Genomic DNA, 19,049 nt, shown 5'->3' with positions numbered 1-19,049 from the left:
CTTTACACATGTTTCGCCCTAGGTGTTCAATAAGACCAGGGATTTCTCAAGGCTGTAAAAGATGTAATATGGCAGTATAAATCAAACGGAATTCAAAGAACCGGATGTAAGACACCACCGAGTGCACAGTGTGTGATGTTAGTGAGTGACGGCGACAAAGATTTTATTAGAGGTGTTAAAAAGTGCACAATCTAAAAATTCTAAAGCACGTCCGAAAACTAGTGTGGCGGTAAGGTGCACAGAACCATTGTGACAGGTGAGATAGTGCAAAGAATACGGGAAGATTAGAAGTTGCAGTGAGTATTACACGAGTAGTTACTGCATGCAGGGCATATCTATACTTGGTGCAAGTTTAATCTGGTAGTCATGCGTGATTATAGGTGATATGTATTATTTTATATTCAGTGATTTGTGGAAGTCATTTGAGAACCATAGAGCTTGATTGTTAGTATCTAGCAGCAACAAAACACACAAGAATATAGGGTCAAAGGGATATTTTACCGACCAACCGCAGTTCCAATCCCCAATTTATACAATAGGAACAACCAACTGAACTGGGGGTCCAATAGATATCAAGCCAACAAGTGCTTTACAGGTTACTAGCGACAGAATTAGAAGAGTGAAAAATAACAGGAATATTAAAGGAACCAAAAAACATTGAGCTGAACTTGGATTCCCATCAATAATCAGAGTGATCAATCTTATCATCTGGTTATCCACCCATATGGATCATATTTCTCCTGATCATGGAGACAGACTTCCAACAAAGGGATTCACTCAGTGGAATCAGAATAAAGAACACAGAGACAAGTGAGACAGACTGTGCAGTCTTTACAGTCTGTGACCACTTGGGAATCAAAAAGCAGTGCAAAACGAAAACAAAAGTGTGTGAAGTTAAAATAGTCATGAGGAGAAAATACAGAGGTTATTAGAATTATCACCTCACCCTCTAATCTAAAAACAGAACAGTGCAGAGGGCAGTATTAACAAATAACTGCTAGGTTTTCACGGCTAACATGTTTCAGCTAATTGGGTAAAATGCCCTAGGCTTTCGTCAGGACCGCTGTTCTAAACAATGCTACTGCTTAAATCAAACTCACAATCTAGTGGAAAAGTGAAAATAAAGAAAGATACATACATATATATATATATATATATATATATATATATATATATAGTTGGAATGAATACAAACTACTACTACATCTCTGCTTCAAGGGATGCAGATGACATCTTTAGGGAACATTATAAACATTCCTTGTTAGTTCACTCTTTCAATACTATATAATGTGCTAGCAGATCGCAAATTGCGTGGTTGGCATCATTTATATGAACGGTGCAAACACTAGTGTCTCACCCGTCTTGTTCGGGGACTGTACCTCACCTCTCCTGGATCTAGCTCAGGAATAAGAGGCCCGCTTTAGAAAATAAAAAGAAGAAAACGACAGGGAAGTAATATAAACCGTTCATAGATTTGTACCTTCACACTTTAAACCCCATACTTCTATCATACTTTTCCTCTATTTTTTTAAAACATACTGGAATGCTCAACAAGGCCTCGCCCAGAGACCTCTCTTCACATCTACTTCGTTCACTCACATTTCCCTAATGTTAATGGTAACAAACAATAAACCGCCAACTTCATATTAGGACTGTTTGTTGATGGCATTTGTATTGTACACAATGTTTTAAAATAGCGACGGACTTGACTGATCTTCTCAGTCCCACTTACTTTCAAACTCAAAATGTCCTCGTCCTCTTAACAAGACATTATTCTCTATAGAGGGACCCCTGCAATTTGATATGGGCCTCATTCAAATAGAACATGGATTAGAAAGGCTATTGAAAACTCTGGTCCACCTTGAAAAACCCCAAATCTAGACCTAGGAACTAATAGCTGCTCACCCATAAGTGCTGGAATCCTTATCAACACTATGCCTTTCACACTGAGCCTACCTGTCCGTCGGTACCTCCGGCATCTTACTGAGTTAAGGGGGAGGCACTGACAGGACTAGGCGTTGTGCTTTTATCTGCCAAACCATTTCATTTGACACCGGTGTTTTACTATTACATCGCCTGATTGGTGCAGCCTAGAAACACATTCTCACGCCCTTCGTTGAAAGAGACCATCATGCGTAAAAACACCCGCCTGTTGAGCACCGTTAATATCCACAACTCCATATTTTCTGTAGCCACTTAACTTTATTATGCCATTATCCATTAATACCGCTGCCTGTTCATAGAGCCTACATCTCCACCAAAGCTTCAAAGACATCCGTCCACAAAGGAAACAGGTGATATTTGCATAAATAGTGAGTTTGATGCATCAAAAGCTTACTTATTCTTCCAACAAGGTCTTTTGGTAGAAAAACCTCCGCATTTCACGAGTCTCCCTAGGTTCGTGAGAGCCGCGCTAAGAACTACCGGATGACGTCACCCGCGTGACGTTTGTAGTTCAGTATCAGCGTGATCAAAGAATGTTTCCCCTGCGTGAATTTGGGGCGCACAATAACTGCTATTATATACCGTATGCTTCTGAAAACAGAACGGCTTAAACCACCAGTATGTGAATTATCTGAGTCTCCTTTGGCTCGCGAATGTCGCGCTGTAGACTACAAAATGACTTCACCCACGTCACGTTTCTAGTCCCAAAAGTGGCATGTTAGAAAAAAAGGTATTCTCCTCTCAGCCCCACAGGACTTTCGAGCGTACAATGACTAGTGTTATATTTCATAAAAATCACAGTTATAAGAGGCATTAAGACATCCCCATTAACTTAGTTAGAGATCATAATGTTTTTTTAAAAAAGTTATTCCAAAAAGGGGAATGCATATCAATGTTTCAATTTGATACCTGTATGTTAAACAGATATTAGAGGTAGGATGCACATCAATATTCCAATTTGGTGCCTATATGTTTATCAGATAATAGAGGAAGGGTGCCTGAGATGTCATCATTTAAACATATATGGGCCACCTCCCCGTTTGCACCCTACCAGTCACAAATGAGCTAGCTCGATAGCGGATGCACCACACCTCTATCTGTGTCGTGAATAGTCATCATTACACCCAGATGACGGCATATTTAGATGTTATAGCAACCTGTAAAGGTGGTGTATGATTAGCCTGTAGTCAATCACGAATCTCCCAAGTACTCCTAGAAAGCTTACCAGAAATGGACAAGTGTCAGAGCGATCATAAGCTTACCCACAGCATATCATCATTTAAACCCTGCACATCACTGTGCAGTGCAAACACCCATTTTTGTTCTTTAGTGAACAGGTATTTGGAAATGTCACTACAGTGTGAAGGTATAAATGGTTTCTCAAGTACTGTCCACTGAAACTCCTCAGCTCCATGATTGTTTTCGACAAAGTGTCCCCTAAGCTTTGTCAGAGTTTTTTTGCATCGGAATGAGCTTTTATGTTCCAGCATGCGTAACTTACTCTTGCGTGTCGTCATCCAATCCAAACATATTGGATCTGACATGGGCAGTTCAACAAATAGATAAGGTTCTCACTGTTACAGTTCGTAAAGGTAGATCTGGAAGAAACAGGTTAGTATTAGATTCCTTACCTTAGAATATCCCCGGCGTCAGACTGGATCCGGAAACGTTTGCGTAGCAGTACCCTTGCGCGTCGGTAGGCGTCGTCTGCGGCTCCGCGTCCATCGTTGGCATCGGGATGACGTCGCCGGAGTACTTAGACACCGCCCTCGCACGCTGACATCAGTTCTTCTTCTTTTTTCCGCGCCAGCAAGCGCCGATCCAGAAAAAGTGGTACCTGTAGGAGAGTAGGGTCTGCTTCCTATGGTCATCCCCACTTTTTGCTTTGCTTTACTTGTTTTCGACTTAGATATGGCTGTGGGCCTGCTAATCGGACCCACAGCACAGATGCACTCTCTCTAAATTTACACCATGTACTCTAGGTACATCCACAATTGGTTCACCTTGTCAGCCCCTTTAGAAGTGTAACCAAGGCCTACCAGGGGCTGCAGCATGTATGATGCCACCCCTGGCTGGCCACTCAAATAGCCACAACTGGCTGATTACTCAGCTGGGGCAAGGTCGTGTAATCATCCCTTGTTTAGGTGTAGTATTCCTATACCTACTTACATATAGACACATAGTAACCTAAAAGTCACTCCTATGGCAGGCCTTAACAATCCTGGAGGCAGAGTGCTTGGTTATGTTTGAGATGGTGCTCTAGCATGAGCTGAACCTGTCTGCAGCTTTCGGAACCATGTTCTTAAAGCTCTTCTATGATATTGCCATACCATATACTCTTAAGTGCATTATCACACTCGCGGTTAATGCTAACTTTGGTTTGGCTTTATCCAAACATGTCGTATAAGGTGTCATACGCTTTGGAATACTACCCCCTCGCCAATTCTGGCGGCGGGGGTAGCATTCCACCCTTCTAGAGGGAGAAGACATGTTAAGTCCAAAGATCCCGGTTAAAGTTAACCAGAGCCCCAGCGTCACAAAATGGACGCTGCTGCCACCGATACAAGTCTGACCTCCTGCTGCTGGGAGTCCTTCCAGTCAGGGAGGTTTGGACAATAGGTTTTCATGCTTGGGGAGGTGCGAGCACCAGCCCAGACAGGAGGATGTGTATTGGGACAGGGAGGGCTGAATAGATTGAGACACTGCCTGGAGCAGACCCCAGTTCAAACCGGTTGCTGGGGTGCAGGCGTGAAACTGAACAAAGGATAGGGGGTGTAACCACTCCCCTTCCTGGTCCCACCCATAGGAGGGACCTAGTCACTAATCCAGCCCCCTTTAGTAGTATAAAGGTAGGAGCTGTGTCCTTAGACTTTAGATTAATCCTGAATTCGACTTGAAACGAAACTCTGGACCCTTCGACATTCACCTGAGCTGAAGACTGAAGAATCTCCCTTATGGCCAAGGAGTGACCACCCTGGGCAACCAGGCGCCATCCAGCAACTCGACGGCTTGCTTTGTCCCCGTTCCCGCCGGACCCCGAGCACAGAGCCAACTTCCAGACCTCTCTGACCCCACTGCACGACTCCAGCACAGCTCAGCACCGTGGAAGGTGTTGAGACACGCGGGACATCTTGGAAAGCCTGTAACTTGCTAACAGCGCAGCTCCTGAGGCATCCTCGAAGCTGTGCACAGGGGACTGAGACACCCCGACATCGAGCTCCACCTGCACCGAATGTAGGAGAGTAGGGTCTGCAATCCTATGGTCACCCCAGATTTTTGCTTTTTGCTTCACTGGTTTACGACTTTCCCTGGCTGTGGGCCTGCTAATCAGACCCACAGCCTAGCTGTTCTCTCTCTAAATTGACATCCATGTACTTTAGGTGCATTTACCAATTGGTATTGGGTCACTCTTGTAAGTCCTTGTACAGTGTACCATTGGTACCCAGGGCATAAGTGAACCCAAGTCCTACCAGGGGCTGCAGCATGTATTATGCCACCCCTGGCTGGCCATCCAAATCTGACACAACTGGCTGATCAATCAGCTGGGGCAAGGTGGTGTAATAACCCTTTGCTTTAGATATAGTATACCTATATCTAAACCTAAAATGGACACATATACTCCTATAAGTCATTCCTACGGCAGGCCTTAACAATCCTGTAAACAGAGTGCTTGGAATTATGTGAGATAGTGCTCTGGCATGAGCTGAGCCTGTCTGCAGCTTTCGGAACCAAGTCCTTTAGCTGTTTCCATGATAACGCTATACCATATACTCTTAAGTGCATTATAATCCTCGCGGTTATTGCTAACTTTGGCATAGCATTATCAAAACATGTCGAGTAAGGTGTCATACGAATTGGAATACTACCCCCTCGCCAGTTCTGGCGACGGGGGTAGCAATCCACCCTTCTAGAGGGACACGACATGTATGTAACTATGAACCCCGGTTAAAGTTAACTCGAGCCTCAGCATCACAAAATGGATGCTGCCACCACAGACACAAGTCTGACCTCCTGCTGCTGGGAGTCCTTCCAGCGAGGGAGGCTTGGACAAAGGGTTTCCTGACTTGAGAGGTGCTAGCACCACCCCAGACAGGATTTTGTGTATTGGGTAGGACAGGCCTGAAAGGAATGAGACCTGCCTGGGGCACACAAGGTACCCTGTGCATACACCGGCTTAAACCAGTTGCTGGGGCACTCCAGCCCCAGCTCTGGCGTGAAACCGGACAAAGGATAATGGGTGTAACCACCCCCTTCCTGGTCCCACCAATAGGAGGGACCTAGTGATAGTACAGCCCCCTTTAGGAGAATAAAGGTAGGAGCTGGTCCCATTCCAAATTAGATTATCCTGAATTGATTTTACAAGAAGAAACTCTGGACTTCGACTTTCTGCTCCACAGAAGACTGAAGACATCTCCCTTGTGGCCAAGGAGTGACCACCCTGCACAAGCAGGCACCATCAAGCGTTCCAGCGGTTCACTTTGTCGTCTTCCCGAGTGGATCCAGACTTCAGAGCCCGACGAGACCCAGACTTCCAGACCTCTCCGACCTCTACCTACATCTGCAGCAAGCTGAGATCCGTGGGTGCGACAAGACACGTGGGACCGGCCATCTTGAAGAAACTGCACTTCGCTTCCAGCACGACTTCTGATGTATCCTCGACAAAGTGCTTTGGGGATTGAGAAGCCCCAGCCCCGAGCAGCTCCTGCATAGAAGATCAGCCCTCCAGCATCCACGAGATCTGCGTGGGGCCCTTTTGCTCGATTGCTGCTCGACGCGTTGTCTGGTCTCTTGCCGGCTGGCAAGTGGCCTACTAGACGACGAACCTAGAACACTTCACTGCTGGTCTGGTTGCTCCAGACTGGCCCTTGCTTCCCTGCAAAGAAGAAGCACCCCGGACCCACCTGGTTCGCACCAGACGCCTTTTCCTTCCAAGGCCTGTTGACGCCGAATCCGGAACCAACACCGCCTACAGCGAGAGCCTGCGTGGGACAGCTCATGCCTCCATCCTGGTCGTCGAAGATACCTCCTGGTCCACGTGGCTGCAGTCTCAAGCGTCCACTCTTCACCTGATCGCAACGACAGCCTCTGGTTCCTTCCTGGTTCCACTCCAGTCACTGGCTAGTAACTTTGAACATTGTCCCCTCTGCTTTCAGATCTTCATCTTCCTAGATCCACCCTTGGATCCCTCCGGACAGCTTCCTCCTGGTCGCCTGCAGCATCTTTCTTCAAGGCTCCATAGACTTCAACGCGGAAACTCGACACACTTTGACACCTATGCACCCGCAGCCCGTGGGTAGATTGACTCTCCTAGTGTCCAGATTTCCAGTCGTTTTAGTGCTAGCTAGTCAGAACTGTCCTTACTTCCCTTTTTCGTAAATTGTACTGTCCATTGACTTTGTTACGCATCTTGCGTGTGAGTTCACACTCTGCACACGCGTTCCGTGGGCCTCCTATTACTTATCTTAAGTTAGGATAGTGTAGTCCCAGGGATCCTACAGCCTCTGGACAGATCCATTCCTTCTATCGACTTTCTCAACCCACTTACTTAGTATATGGTTTGACGAGCCCCTAGGGCACCATTGTAATTCGTGCAACTTAAACGTAATTTTCCTAAGAGTCTTGTCATGTGCTTAGCCCTCTGATCTCATAAAGAGCTCAGAGGTGTTTGTTATTAATAAATATATTGTTTATTTTCATAACAACCTGTGTGGTGTCCTTTCACTTGGTATTCAAGGGGTTATATGTGGTAAAACAGCTGGCTTCACATGCCAAAAGAGTTTAGCCTAAGACTGCTTTGTCCATGCTACCATTAGGATAGCTGGTCTATAAGGTTGACTTACAACCAATCACCATAAGGGTTGTTTGGACTGATACAAGGTGATCACTAGAACTAGTGAGCATCATATATCAGGCCAACTTCTCACACCCAAGACAAGCCCTCCACACTCCACGAGATCTGCGTGGGGCCCTTCTGCTTGTGTTCTGCTCGACGCGTTGTCCGGTTGCTGGCCCGTTGGCTAGTAGCCCTGTGGCGACGATCCTTTTGAAAATCCATCGCTGGTCTGGTTGCTCCAGACTGGTCCTTGCTTCCCTGAAAAGGTGAAGTACCTCAGACCCTCCTGGTCTGCACCAGAAGCCTTTTGTGTATCCTGTGTGGGATGCCTTTGCTTAGGCTTGTTGGCTCCGATCTTGAAGTCGACCCCTCCATCTGCGAGAACCTTCGTGGGACAGCTCCTCTCCAGCACCTGGTCGTCCTCGACGCCTCCTGGTCCGCGTGGCTGCAAAGACAAGCTTCATGACAGCACCTGATTGCTCCTCGACGACGTCTAGTTCCTTCCTGGTCCCACCCGGTCACTGGCTAGTGACCTGGACTCTGTCCTCTTCAGTTCTTCTTCAACTCCGATCCACCCTCCGATCCACCTCCTGGTCGCCTGCAGCATCTTCTTCCATGGCTCCATAGGAATCAACGAGGAAACCCGACACACTTTGACACCTATGCACCCGCAGCCCGTGGGTGAGATAACGCGAGTACTTCGGTGCTCCTGTAGGGATTGACTATCCTAGTGTCTAGTTTTGTTAGTTGTATCTTCCTAGTTAGACCGGAAGTGTCCTAAATCTCCATTTACTTACCTTTTAAGTACCCATTGACTTTCTATTGACTCTCGCATGAGTGGACTGACACTGCACGCGCCGCCTGTGGGCCTCCTCCTCCTACCCTAAGGGTCAGATAGTGTAGCCCCAGCGATGCCCTAGGCCTTTTCCTTTCACAAGTTGTGGTTCTTATACCACTTACTTAGTATATGGTTTTACGCGCCCCTAGTGCCTAACTGTAAATTGTGCTATTTAAAGAATTTCTGAGCGTAACTTGTTATGTGCTTTTGCCTCTGACCTCATAAAGAGTTCAGAGGAGTGTGTTAGTAAATAAATACATATATATTTTATATATATCCTGTGTGGTGTCCTTTCATTTGGTATTTAAGGGGGGACATATGGGAAAACAGCTGGCTTTACACGCCCTCGAGTCTTTTAGCCTAAGACTGTTCTGTCCATGCTACCCCTAGGATAGCTGGTCTATAAGGTTGACTTTACAACCATCACCATAAGGGTTGTTTGGACTGGTGCAAGGTGTTCACTAGAATAGTGAACATCACATACCAGGCCAACTTCTCACAGTACCCTTAGTCATTTTTTGACGAAACTTTTTCGATCATTTTTGATCACTTTTCGAAGTCGAACGACTCCGACGGTGCCGGTAGGGATGCCCGGGTTCAAACCCTGCGTCGACTGCAACCGACCGATGTCGGTTACCGACCCCCAATGCCGGTGTATTCATTGCCTAGGGTCCGACCAAGATGACGAATTGTGCCCCGACTGCCGGGCCTTGACATCGAAGGCTAGGCTGGAGCGGTCCTGCAAGCACCTCGAGCTCCGGCAGTCGGCCCCGCTCAAGGTCCCGGTCGCGGGGCCGGAGTCATCACGGCTCGGAGGATCGACACCACTCCTCGAGCTCCAAGTCCTCAGGTAAGAGGCACAAGAAGTTGAAGAAGCAACCTCGCTCTTCGGGTGACACTGCCTACGCAGCTCCGCCAGGGCGTCGCGGCCTGCTCCATACCCGCCGGTCCCTGGGCAGAACGCGACGCAGGTGATCGATGCCTTCCTCATGGCCATGAGGTCGCTCACTCCTCCATCGGGTTCCGCGGCGCCCAAGCGGGCAGGGTGCTTCGGCCCCGGCGCCGTCGGGTGTTTCGGCCTCGGCGCTGTCGGGTGCTTCGGCCCCGGCGCCGTCGGCTGCTTCGGCCCCGGCGCCGTCGGAGACTTTGGTCCCGACGCTGCAGGGCCCCGCCGGATCCGGGTCGTCGCCGGTCGAACTTACGACCTCGCCGGCCCCCAGGGTGTTGCCCCTGGCGCTGTCCCAGGACGACGTCGTCCCCGGTCCTCCCCTCGATCCGATGCCGCTCTTGACACCAATGGGAGACTTATACTTCTATGACCCGGCCCCATCATTTGACCCTGAGTCAAAGGAGATGGGTGACGAAGAGGATTGGGAGGGGTCTGAGGACCCTCTGGCACATGAGTGCCAGCCTTATCAGGACTGGGCAGGTGAGCTAGGGGATGCCAGTAGTTTTGACACTTCGCCAGACACTGGTTTTGTCCCCCCTCCTACCGTGGCTTCGGAGGAGGGGGCTGCCTATAGTGTGGTGTTGAGGCGGGCGGCCACGGCCTTATCACTTGAACTTCCTGTTGCGGCCGTGAGGACTAACCTCCTCACTGAGGTCCTTAAACCGCACGGGATCGGTTAGTGGACACATGCCCTAAAACCATACCCAGGAGACCTGTGGGGACACTGTGGGACTTACCGGCCGGTGTGGGACACCACCCTTGCGGTGGGTATTCCATTTGTCCTCAGACTAAACATTCTACTACTATTGATATAGGGACACAGCGACCTTGGGCGCAATCTACCTTTACGAACTGTAACAGTGAGAACCTTATCTATATGTTGAACTGCCCATGTCTGATCCAATATGTTGGGATGACGACCCGCAAGGTTAAGTTACGCATGCTGGAACATAAAAGCTCATTCCGATGCAAAAAAAACTCTGACAAAGCTTACGAGACACTTTGTCGAAAAGAATCATGGAGTTGAGGAGTTTCAGTGGACAGTACTTAAGAAACCATTTATACCTTCACACTGTAGTGACATTTCCAAATACCTGTTCACTAAAGAACAAAAATGGGTGTTTACACTGCACAGCGATGTGCAGGGTTTAAATGATGATATACTGTGGGTAAGCTTATGATCGCTCTGATACTTGTCCATTTCTGGTAATCTTTCTAGGAGTACTTGGGAGATTAGTGATTGACTACAGGCTAATCATACACCACCTTTACAGGTTGCTATAACATCTAAATATACCTTAATCTGGGTGTAATGATGACTATTCACGACACATAGAGGTGTGGTGCATCCGCTATCGAGCTAGTTCATTTGTGACTGGTAGGGTCCAAACGTGGAGGTGGCCCATATATGTTTAAATGATGACATCTCAGGCACCCTTACTCTACTATCTGATTAACATATAGGCACCAAATTGGAATATTGATGTGCATCCTACCTCTAATATCTGTTAAACATATAGGTATCACATTGGAACATCGATATGCATTCCCCTTTTTGGAATAACTTTTTTAAAAAAACATTATGATCTCTAACTAAGTTAATGGGGATGTTTTAATGCCTCTTACAACTGTGAGTCTTATGAAATATAACACTAGTCATTGTACGCTCGAGGAGAATACCTTTTTTTCTAACATGCCACTTTTGGGACTAGAAACGTGACGTGGGTGACGTCATTTTGTAGTCTACTGCGCGACATTCGCGAGCCAAAGGAGACTCGGATAAGTCACATAATGGTGGTTTAAGCCGTTCTGTTTTGAGAAGCATACGGTATATAATAGCAGTTATTGTGCGCTCCAAATTCACGCAGTGGCAACATTCTTTGATCACGCTGATACTGAACTACAAACGTCACGCGGGTGACGTCATCCGGTAGTTCTTAGCGCGGCTCTCACAAACCTAGGGAGACTCATGAAATGCAGAGGTTTTTCTACCAAAAGACCTCGTTGGAAGAATAAGTAAGCTTTTGATGCATCAAACTCACTATTTATGCAAATATCACCCGTTTCCTTTGTGGACGGATGTCTTTGAAGCTTTGGTGGAGATGTAGGCTCTATGAACAGGCAGCGGTATTAATGGATAATGGCATAATAAAGTTAAGTGGCTACAGAAAATATGGAGTTGTGGATATTAACGGTGCTCAACAGGCGGGTGTTTTTAGGCATGATGGTCTCTTTCAACGAAGGGCGTTAGACTGTGTTTCTAGGCTGCACCAATTGGGCGATGTAATAGTAAAACACCGGTGTCAAATGAAATGGTTTGGCAGATAAAAGCACGCCGCCTAGTCCGGTCGGTGTCTCCCCCTTGACTCAGTAAAACGTCGGAGGTACCGACGGACAGGTAGGCTCTGAGTGATGGGCATAGTGTTGATAAGGATTCATTCTCTAATGGGTGAGCAGCTGTTAGTTCATAAGTCTAGATTTGGGGTTTTTCAAGGTGGACCAGAGTTTTCAATAGCCTTTCTAATCCATGTTCTAGTTGAATGAGGCCCATATCAAATTGCAGAGGGCTCTCTATAGAGAATAAGGTCTTGTTAAGAGGACGAGGACATTTTGAGTTTGAAAGTAAGTGGGACTGAGAAGATCAGTTACGTCCCTCGCTATTTTAAAACATTGTGTACAATACAAATGCCATCAACAAACAGTCCTAATATGAAGTTGGCGGTCTATTGTTTACCATTAACTTTAGGGAAATGTGAGTGAACGAAGTAGATGTGAAGAGAAGTCTCTGGGCGAGGCTTTGTTGAGCATTCCAGTATGTTTTAAAAAATAGAGGAAAAGTATGATAGAAGTATGGGGTTTAAAGTGTGAAGGTACAAATCTATGAACGGTTTATATTACTTCCCTGTCGTTTTCTTCTTTTTATTTTCTAGAGCGGGCCTCTTATTCCTGAGCTAGGTCCAGGAGAGGTGAGGTACAGTCCCCGATCAAGACGGGTGAGACACTAGTGTTTGCACCGTTCATATAAATGATGCCAACCACGCAATTTGCGATCTGCTAGCACATTATAAAGTAGTATTGAAAGAGTGAACTAACAAGGAATATGTTTATAATGTTCCCTACAGATGCCATCTGCATCCCTTGAAGCGGAGGAGATGTGGTAGTAGGTTGTATTCATTCCAACCTCTTATATATATCTTTATTTTTACTTTTCCACTTTATTGTGAGTGTGATTTAAGCAGTAGCATTGCTTAGAACAGCGGTCCTGACGAAAGCCTACGGCATTTTTACCCTATTGGCTGAAACATGTTGGCCGTGAAAACCTAGCAGTTATTTGTTAATACTGCTCTCTGCACTGTTCTGTTTTTAGATTAGAGGGTGAGGTGATAACTCTAATAAACTCTTTATTTTCTCCTCATGACTCTATTTTAACTTCACACCCTTTTGTTTTGGTTTTGCACTGCTTTTTGATTCCCAGGTGGTCACAGACTGTAAGGACTGCACAGTTTGTCTCTGTGTTTCTTATTTTGATTCCATTGAGTGAATCCCTTTGTTGGAAGTCTGTCTTCATGATCAGGAGACATATGATCCATATGGATGGATAACCAGATGATAAGATTGATCACTCTGATTATTGATGGGAATCCAAGTTCAGCTCAATGTTTTTTGGTTCCTTTAATATTCCTGTTATTATTCACTCTTCTAATTCTTTCGCTAGTAACCTGTAAAGCACTTGTTGGCTTGATATCTATTGGACCCCCAGTTCAGTTAGTATCATGCAGCAAACTTAGTAGGTGAACTCAGGGTAGGGCATTTCATAATTACACAATTTAGTTATACCTTGTTGATTAGTAAGGAAATCAAAGAACAGTTTCCTTTTGGTTGGGTATACGATGCATCGGTCTTCAAACAAATATAATAAATGCTGAAATCTGGGAAGATGGGAGACAAGGGTAAGGAACTATGAGCAGGGGAAGGAAGGAAGTCAAACAATTCATAATGTAGCATAGTAGCTAAAGCAGTAGAACGAGAGCAATAAGTAGAAAGAAGTTTAGGAGTAAGCATGAGCTTTCGATTTTACAGAGTGGTTGCAGGAGTAGGTGAGCTTCCGAATACAGCATTTCCCCTAGTGATATATCATCACAATTCGGGCGCCATCTTGTGTGTATTAGTTGCACATAGAGGCTCGGACATGGTATTATATAAGAAGGAAGCCACATGCATGGGCCGTTTGAATGTACGAAAGGAAATATATTTCCTAGGAAAAGGAGGACAAAGATTGCTCTTATAGTAAGCCCCAGCCATGGGCCATTGGGGTATCCAAGACAGGAATTTGTTACCCAAGAGGAAGTGAAGACAAGGAAAGAACAGTGAATGCCCTTATGGTCAGCGAGTTAAATTTGGTTTGGTTTATACTGTCATATTACATCTTTACAGCCTTGAGAAAGCCCTGGTCTTATTGACCACCTAGGGCAAAACACGTGTCAGCTATTGCTCCTTTTACAGTATAAAACAATATTACTGTGGAAAAATAAGGAATTAACCAATGAAGAATCTGTTCAAGACAACACAAGTCAATTGCCTTCTTTAAAAAACACCGGAACCGTAAAGGGATTTTTCTGAGAGATCTAAATATACGTACTAACTAAGGAGGAGTATATGCTCAAACTTTTATTATATAGTCATTTCTGTGTACTTCGGTTTGAAGTTCTTCATTTTTAATTTGCTGAAGCAGTTGTTGCACTAATACAGCAGGGAGCTGCCTACTCCAAATTTTAAAAGGTATTTATCAAATAAACCCAGGCAATGTAAAATACTTCATGACACTTATGGCTCGGGTTTCTAAATCAGTTTGAACTGTGATTCTGCTTTTGGAAGAGCAAATGACTTCCACTGGGCAATTCTTGCAGAGGAATTTGGGGTTATACCAATAGCGTCAGATTGCCTTCCACCTCTACCGTTTTGGCTTTTACAAGTTTGACTAATTTTATTAACAAAAGCCCACGATTTCTCATCTTTCCGTTCCTAAGACCTTGCCACATGTTAGAGTGCTACTGAAGATGCCGAGGGACAAGTTAACGCTTGATCATCTTCTAGAAAAGAGGTTTTGGTGCTAGAAGTGAGATGAAACATCCTAAAGTGACTCTGCAGCACCCTGTTATGGGTAGGAAAGGCTGCTTGGTCCCTATTACACATGAACGTGTAAAAGTCACCTCCACTAATCCTGTCGATGTGGCATGCATCAGTCTCAAAAAGCAATATGCTTTGGTGTCATGGCTGAGGCCCCTCACACGCCCCCTCACACCAGGTTTCAAGTTCCAAGAAATGGTGCAGTGAAATTACATAGCAAAGTGACGATATATCTCAAGAATGCTAAATGGTCTTCATTTACTGAAGATTACCTCACCTTTGGTGAGTCTCCATCTGTAGGTCCATGACCTCATATAACAAAACAAAATTTAAACTCTGGACTAGGCGACCGTCACCTCCACTACCTGCAACTCTCTGGCACTGGGAGGCTTTAAAAAAGTTGTGGAGATAAAGAATCTGCAAAAGAAATTGATGATCCTCCAAAGCTTGAGGAGAATGACCTCTGCCAGGTTGTAGACAATTCAGCACCTACAGACAAAACCGAAGAGAGTCAAAATACAGGTGTGGCATCTGCTGATTCGGACGAAGGGGAGATTATTCCTCCCCATGTCATCTCCAAGATGGGAACTGATGTCCTTGTCCCTGTCAACCAGTGTAACTCTGGTGTGAATGAGTAGGAATATTCATTAAGGTTGACAACATCATGTGTACAAAATGCAGTGTTAAAAGTAAGCAACAATCTCTCTTTAGCATATTTGCAGACATTAATATATAGACATTTATACGCTTGAAAATCTGGCAAATTTGGGAAAAACTAACAAGAACCTTGATTCCAATCATAAATAGCTGAAAGCCCCAGAGTGGTTAGCATGGCACCAAACTGTGCAGTATTTCAAATATAGATTTGCTTTGTCATGCGATGCCATGTGGCAGTGTTCACTATAATATCTCGCATGGCATCTGTAGACCAGGAGAGGAAGGCAACGACTACTGTAGCAGCAAAGTAGAAGAAAGGGGTGCAAGCTATACGATTGGTAATCAGGGTCTGGTTCTAAGAATAAAAATTGGTAAAGAACCTCAGCACACCTGAAGATACCACATTATCTTTCATCCCAATGCATCTCTTGACTGAGCTTCATGTTTTCACAGCAAACTTTAGTCGCATCCTGCCTGAGTACTTTATAGACATTCTCCTCTGTTCCTGTGCGAACATCCAGCGTATATCTGTATGAGGTAACAAGGCCCCCTGGTGGCATATAGGTAAAGATAGAGATTTGATGCCTTGGCCAATCGGTGCTGTGAATTATACATCGACAAATGAGATAAGCTTCAGGGTTGTACAATTCTAGCTTTGTAGAGTTTGCGGTTAATGCAATGCAGGGTTTGCATACAATGCAGTACAAAATGCATAAGTGCACTGTCGTAAAGGTACACGGGCAGAGCCCTTTGTTAACAACATTCAGCTCATTAAGAAATATGTACCACATTTCAACTACTGGTGGAGAAGGAAATGCTTATGTGATGGGAAGTAGTCTTTATTAAAAAGTTTGACTTCGCATCTCAATAATTTGAATGCATTTTCAATCAGAAATCTATTATTTGCTCTGTGGTTTTGACAACATATTTCTTTTCTTGAAGGGACAAGCATCAAGACTGTTGCATTGGATCTTTTGACTCAGTTTGGATGTTCTAATTGGTATCTTCAGTTGTTCACTTACGTGAAGGCTAAACCGCCTTATTAAGGTGTGAAATGAACACTCTTCTTCTGTTTCCAAGCAGATGAGCAAAGAAATAAAACAGAAAATATTGCAGTGATGAAACAAAACAAAAAAGTGACAAAGATTAAAGCATGGGTGTAGGAAAGAGCTGGAACAGTTTGTAACTTATGTTACTTAAAAAAATGATTAAATGGTCTGATACTGATTCAGAACCGATATTTTCTTTATTATTTACAATTAATATTCTTTGATTATAGAATGTGTACAAATGTGCAGTACATGTAATCTGTTTAAGGACAAAAACAGCTTAATCTCTCTGTAAAGGAAATAGAATTTCTTTACAAAATAAAGGTTCTGTGTATCAACTTGGAAATGGTTGTTAATGTAAGACCTTACATTGAATGGCAATAAAAAGTGAGCAATGAAATTTTCAAGAAATATCAAACTAAAGGACAGACCTTGTATATGACACAATTGACAAATATTTGGGAGCTTCTAGACAATAACTTACCCGTTTTGGTTTTGTACGTACTGGCGCGTCATGGGCATATCGGGATGGTGCATCTGAAAGGTACACTTCTACGTCATCAGGCACTTCTTCCAGAAAGTTTGAAGGAACCAGGCCTTTCTGCCCATTGTGTTCGCCCTTTAATATTTAAAATATACACAGAGTTGTATTATAGAACACAGTCTGTCTTGTGTCCAAGTTCATAGTTGACTGACAGAACCCAGTAGAACACCATCTGTCTTGTGTACCAATTCATACTTGTCCAAAAGAACATGTCATGTGTACTGATTCACATGTGTCTGACAGAAGATCTTGTCTACCAACTCTGAGTTGTCCTACTAAACATCTTCTGTCTTGTGTGGTGTTTTTCTTTATCTGATATATTGTTCTCCTTGACGTTCAACTGCACAGCTTTGAGGGCATATCTGACAATTCCGAACTCTAGGATATTGTTGTGCAGTTGTTCTTTGAAGGCCTTATGTCAATAGAGGATACAGACTTCTCAACTTTCCACTGAGACATGTGTGATCTCTGTATCCGAGTACACCATGGCATTCTGCGTGTCAGATGCAGAACCGCGCCGCCCGCCCCCCACCCAGCCTAGGGCTGCTTTTATGTGGTCCATCACCTTCCCTCCCTCATGCCAGTTTCTGGACACATGTATCGACTATAAGTGAAGTTCTTTGCTGGCACAGCAGTTCTAGCATACATGAAGACATTTTCTGCTCATTGCTCTCATGATTGTCTCTCGAAGGTACACCTCATTCGTAGGGTTTTAATCTTGTGATATGCACTATTGATTGTACTGTCCTCCACAATATTGTTCTACCCTTCAGATAAGATGGCGCATGTATACCATCCTATTCAAGGAAACGCAGAGCATTTAGGCCTGAGCTCCAAACTAAAAAGGAGCCTACTGGGAATAAATAACAGCAAGGTGAACAACCGCAGTAGAATGGGTTTTTGAATCGAATGAGAGGGATACTCACCCAGGCCATGGTTGGCAAATTGTTTCGATGAGTTATGAGGAACAATTTATAACAAGGAAAATCAACAAATATATTTTTTACCTCCAGATTTCTGGAACCTCTGTCACTTGTTCAAGTGTTGGGATGAGGAGTTCTCGATTGCCTTCCTGCCATTCCCTCTGCTGCACGTGGTACAATGTCCATACAGACTTTTATCAAGGATTAATTCATGCTTCCTCCAGTAGGAAGACATGAACCTAGGTGGCAAATCAATGTGGTGCTTGCCTGTCTCATGGCTAAACCATTCACACCTGGGTGTGACTGTGAACTCCGAACACAGGAAGATATCTTGGTAGGAGAATAGGCATGATAAGTGTTTTCAGCTGAGGAGACTTTTTTTTTTTTTACCAAGTTCTATTGTGACACGGTCACTCCGCACACTAAAGAGGGTCACATTGCAGGGGATCAGAGAGACGTCTCAAACAGTTAGTACCCTTGCCTAAGTTCTTAGAAGTGTCCAAATCTTAGACAAAGCTGGTACAGCACATGCTGAAATTCAAGAGGACACATGTACTACATGGAAAGAACAAATGCATTTTGTACTATGTCTCAACTTTTCATAGCCTTTGTACAGCCCCATCTGGACCAGGCAGCGACCAACGCCATCTTCACCATATGACTGATAGGCTATGTCAAATTCATTTAACAAAGACAGGACACTAACTGCTGGGTCATATGATGTCCCTCTCAAAAAGGAGAGCCAGGACTGTAGCGTTAAAGGCAAACTGATGCTAATAGACATCTGTACAGCGGCTACCTGGCAGTCATGTAATGCCTCCTGCAAGGACCAGTGCCTGAATGTCATTGCACAGGTCATCACAGCAGTGGGACAAGTGGAGCTGAAAAACCTAGTTACAATAAGAAAAAACTCTTCAACCATCTCCCAAGTAATGCTTGGTATTCTATTTGGATATCATCTGAATATAAAAGGTCAAATGCTGCAGAAATAAGTTACTTAAAAAGTGGTTCTCCAGCCCTGGGGACTTTTTCTAGATTGAGTCCTTGCTCTCTAGCTCCCTTGTGAGCGGTTTAGTTGATCATTTTGTAATTTCTAGTTACATGTGTGACATGATTCTAAGGAAGGAAGGTGTCACTTCAAGGCAGGGACTGAAGGAATATATCTTTCGAAAGGAGCCATTTAGG

At 44.7% G+C, this 19,049-nt stretch overlaps 1 protein-coding gene across 7 annotated transcripts in view; it reads right to left on the bottom strand.

Moving 5' to 3' along the window:
- The window catches only part of RIMBP2 (RIMS binding protein 2), a 1,349,166-nt gene that overhangs the window by 41,426 nt on the left and 1,288,691 nt on the right, over positions 1–19,049 (bottom strand). For 5 of the 7 annotated variants that reach the window (XM_086942673.1, XM_086942667.1, XM_086942669.1 and 2 more), the window contains one exon: positions 16,882–17,016. In XM_086942673.1, the coding sequence (XP_086798799.1) occupies positions 16,882–17,016 (135 nt within the window). Of the gene's footprint in view, positions 1–16,370; positions 16,418–16,881; positions 17,017–19,049 lie in introns of all 7 variants that reach the window. The other 2 variants (XM_086942671.1, XM_086942672.1) reach the window with 1 other exon arrangement.

This window comes from Lissotriton vulgaris, chromosome 11 (assembly GCF_964263255.1).
Source record: "Lissotriton vulgaris chromosome 11, aLisVul1.2, whole genome shotgun sequence".
Lineage (NCBI taxonomy): Eukaryota > Metazoa > Chordata > Amphibia > Caudata > Salamandridae > Lissotriton > Lissotriton vulgaris.
Note: the sequence above shows the minus strand (reverse complement) of the source record. Positions and strands in the feature narration are given on the sequence as shown.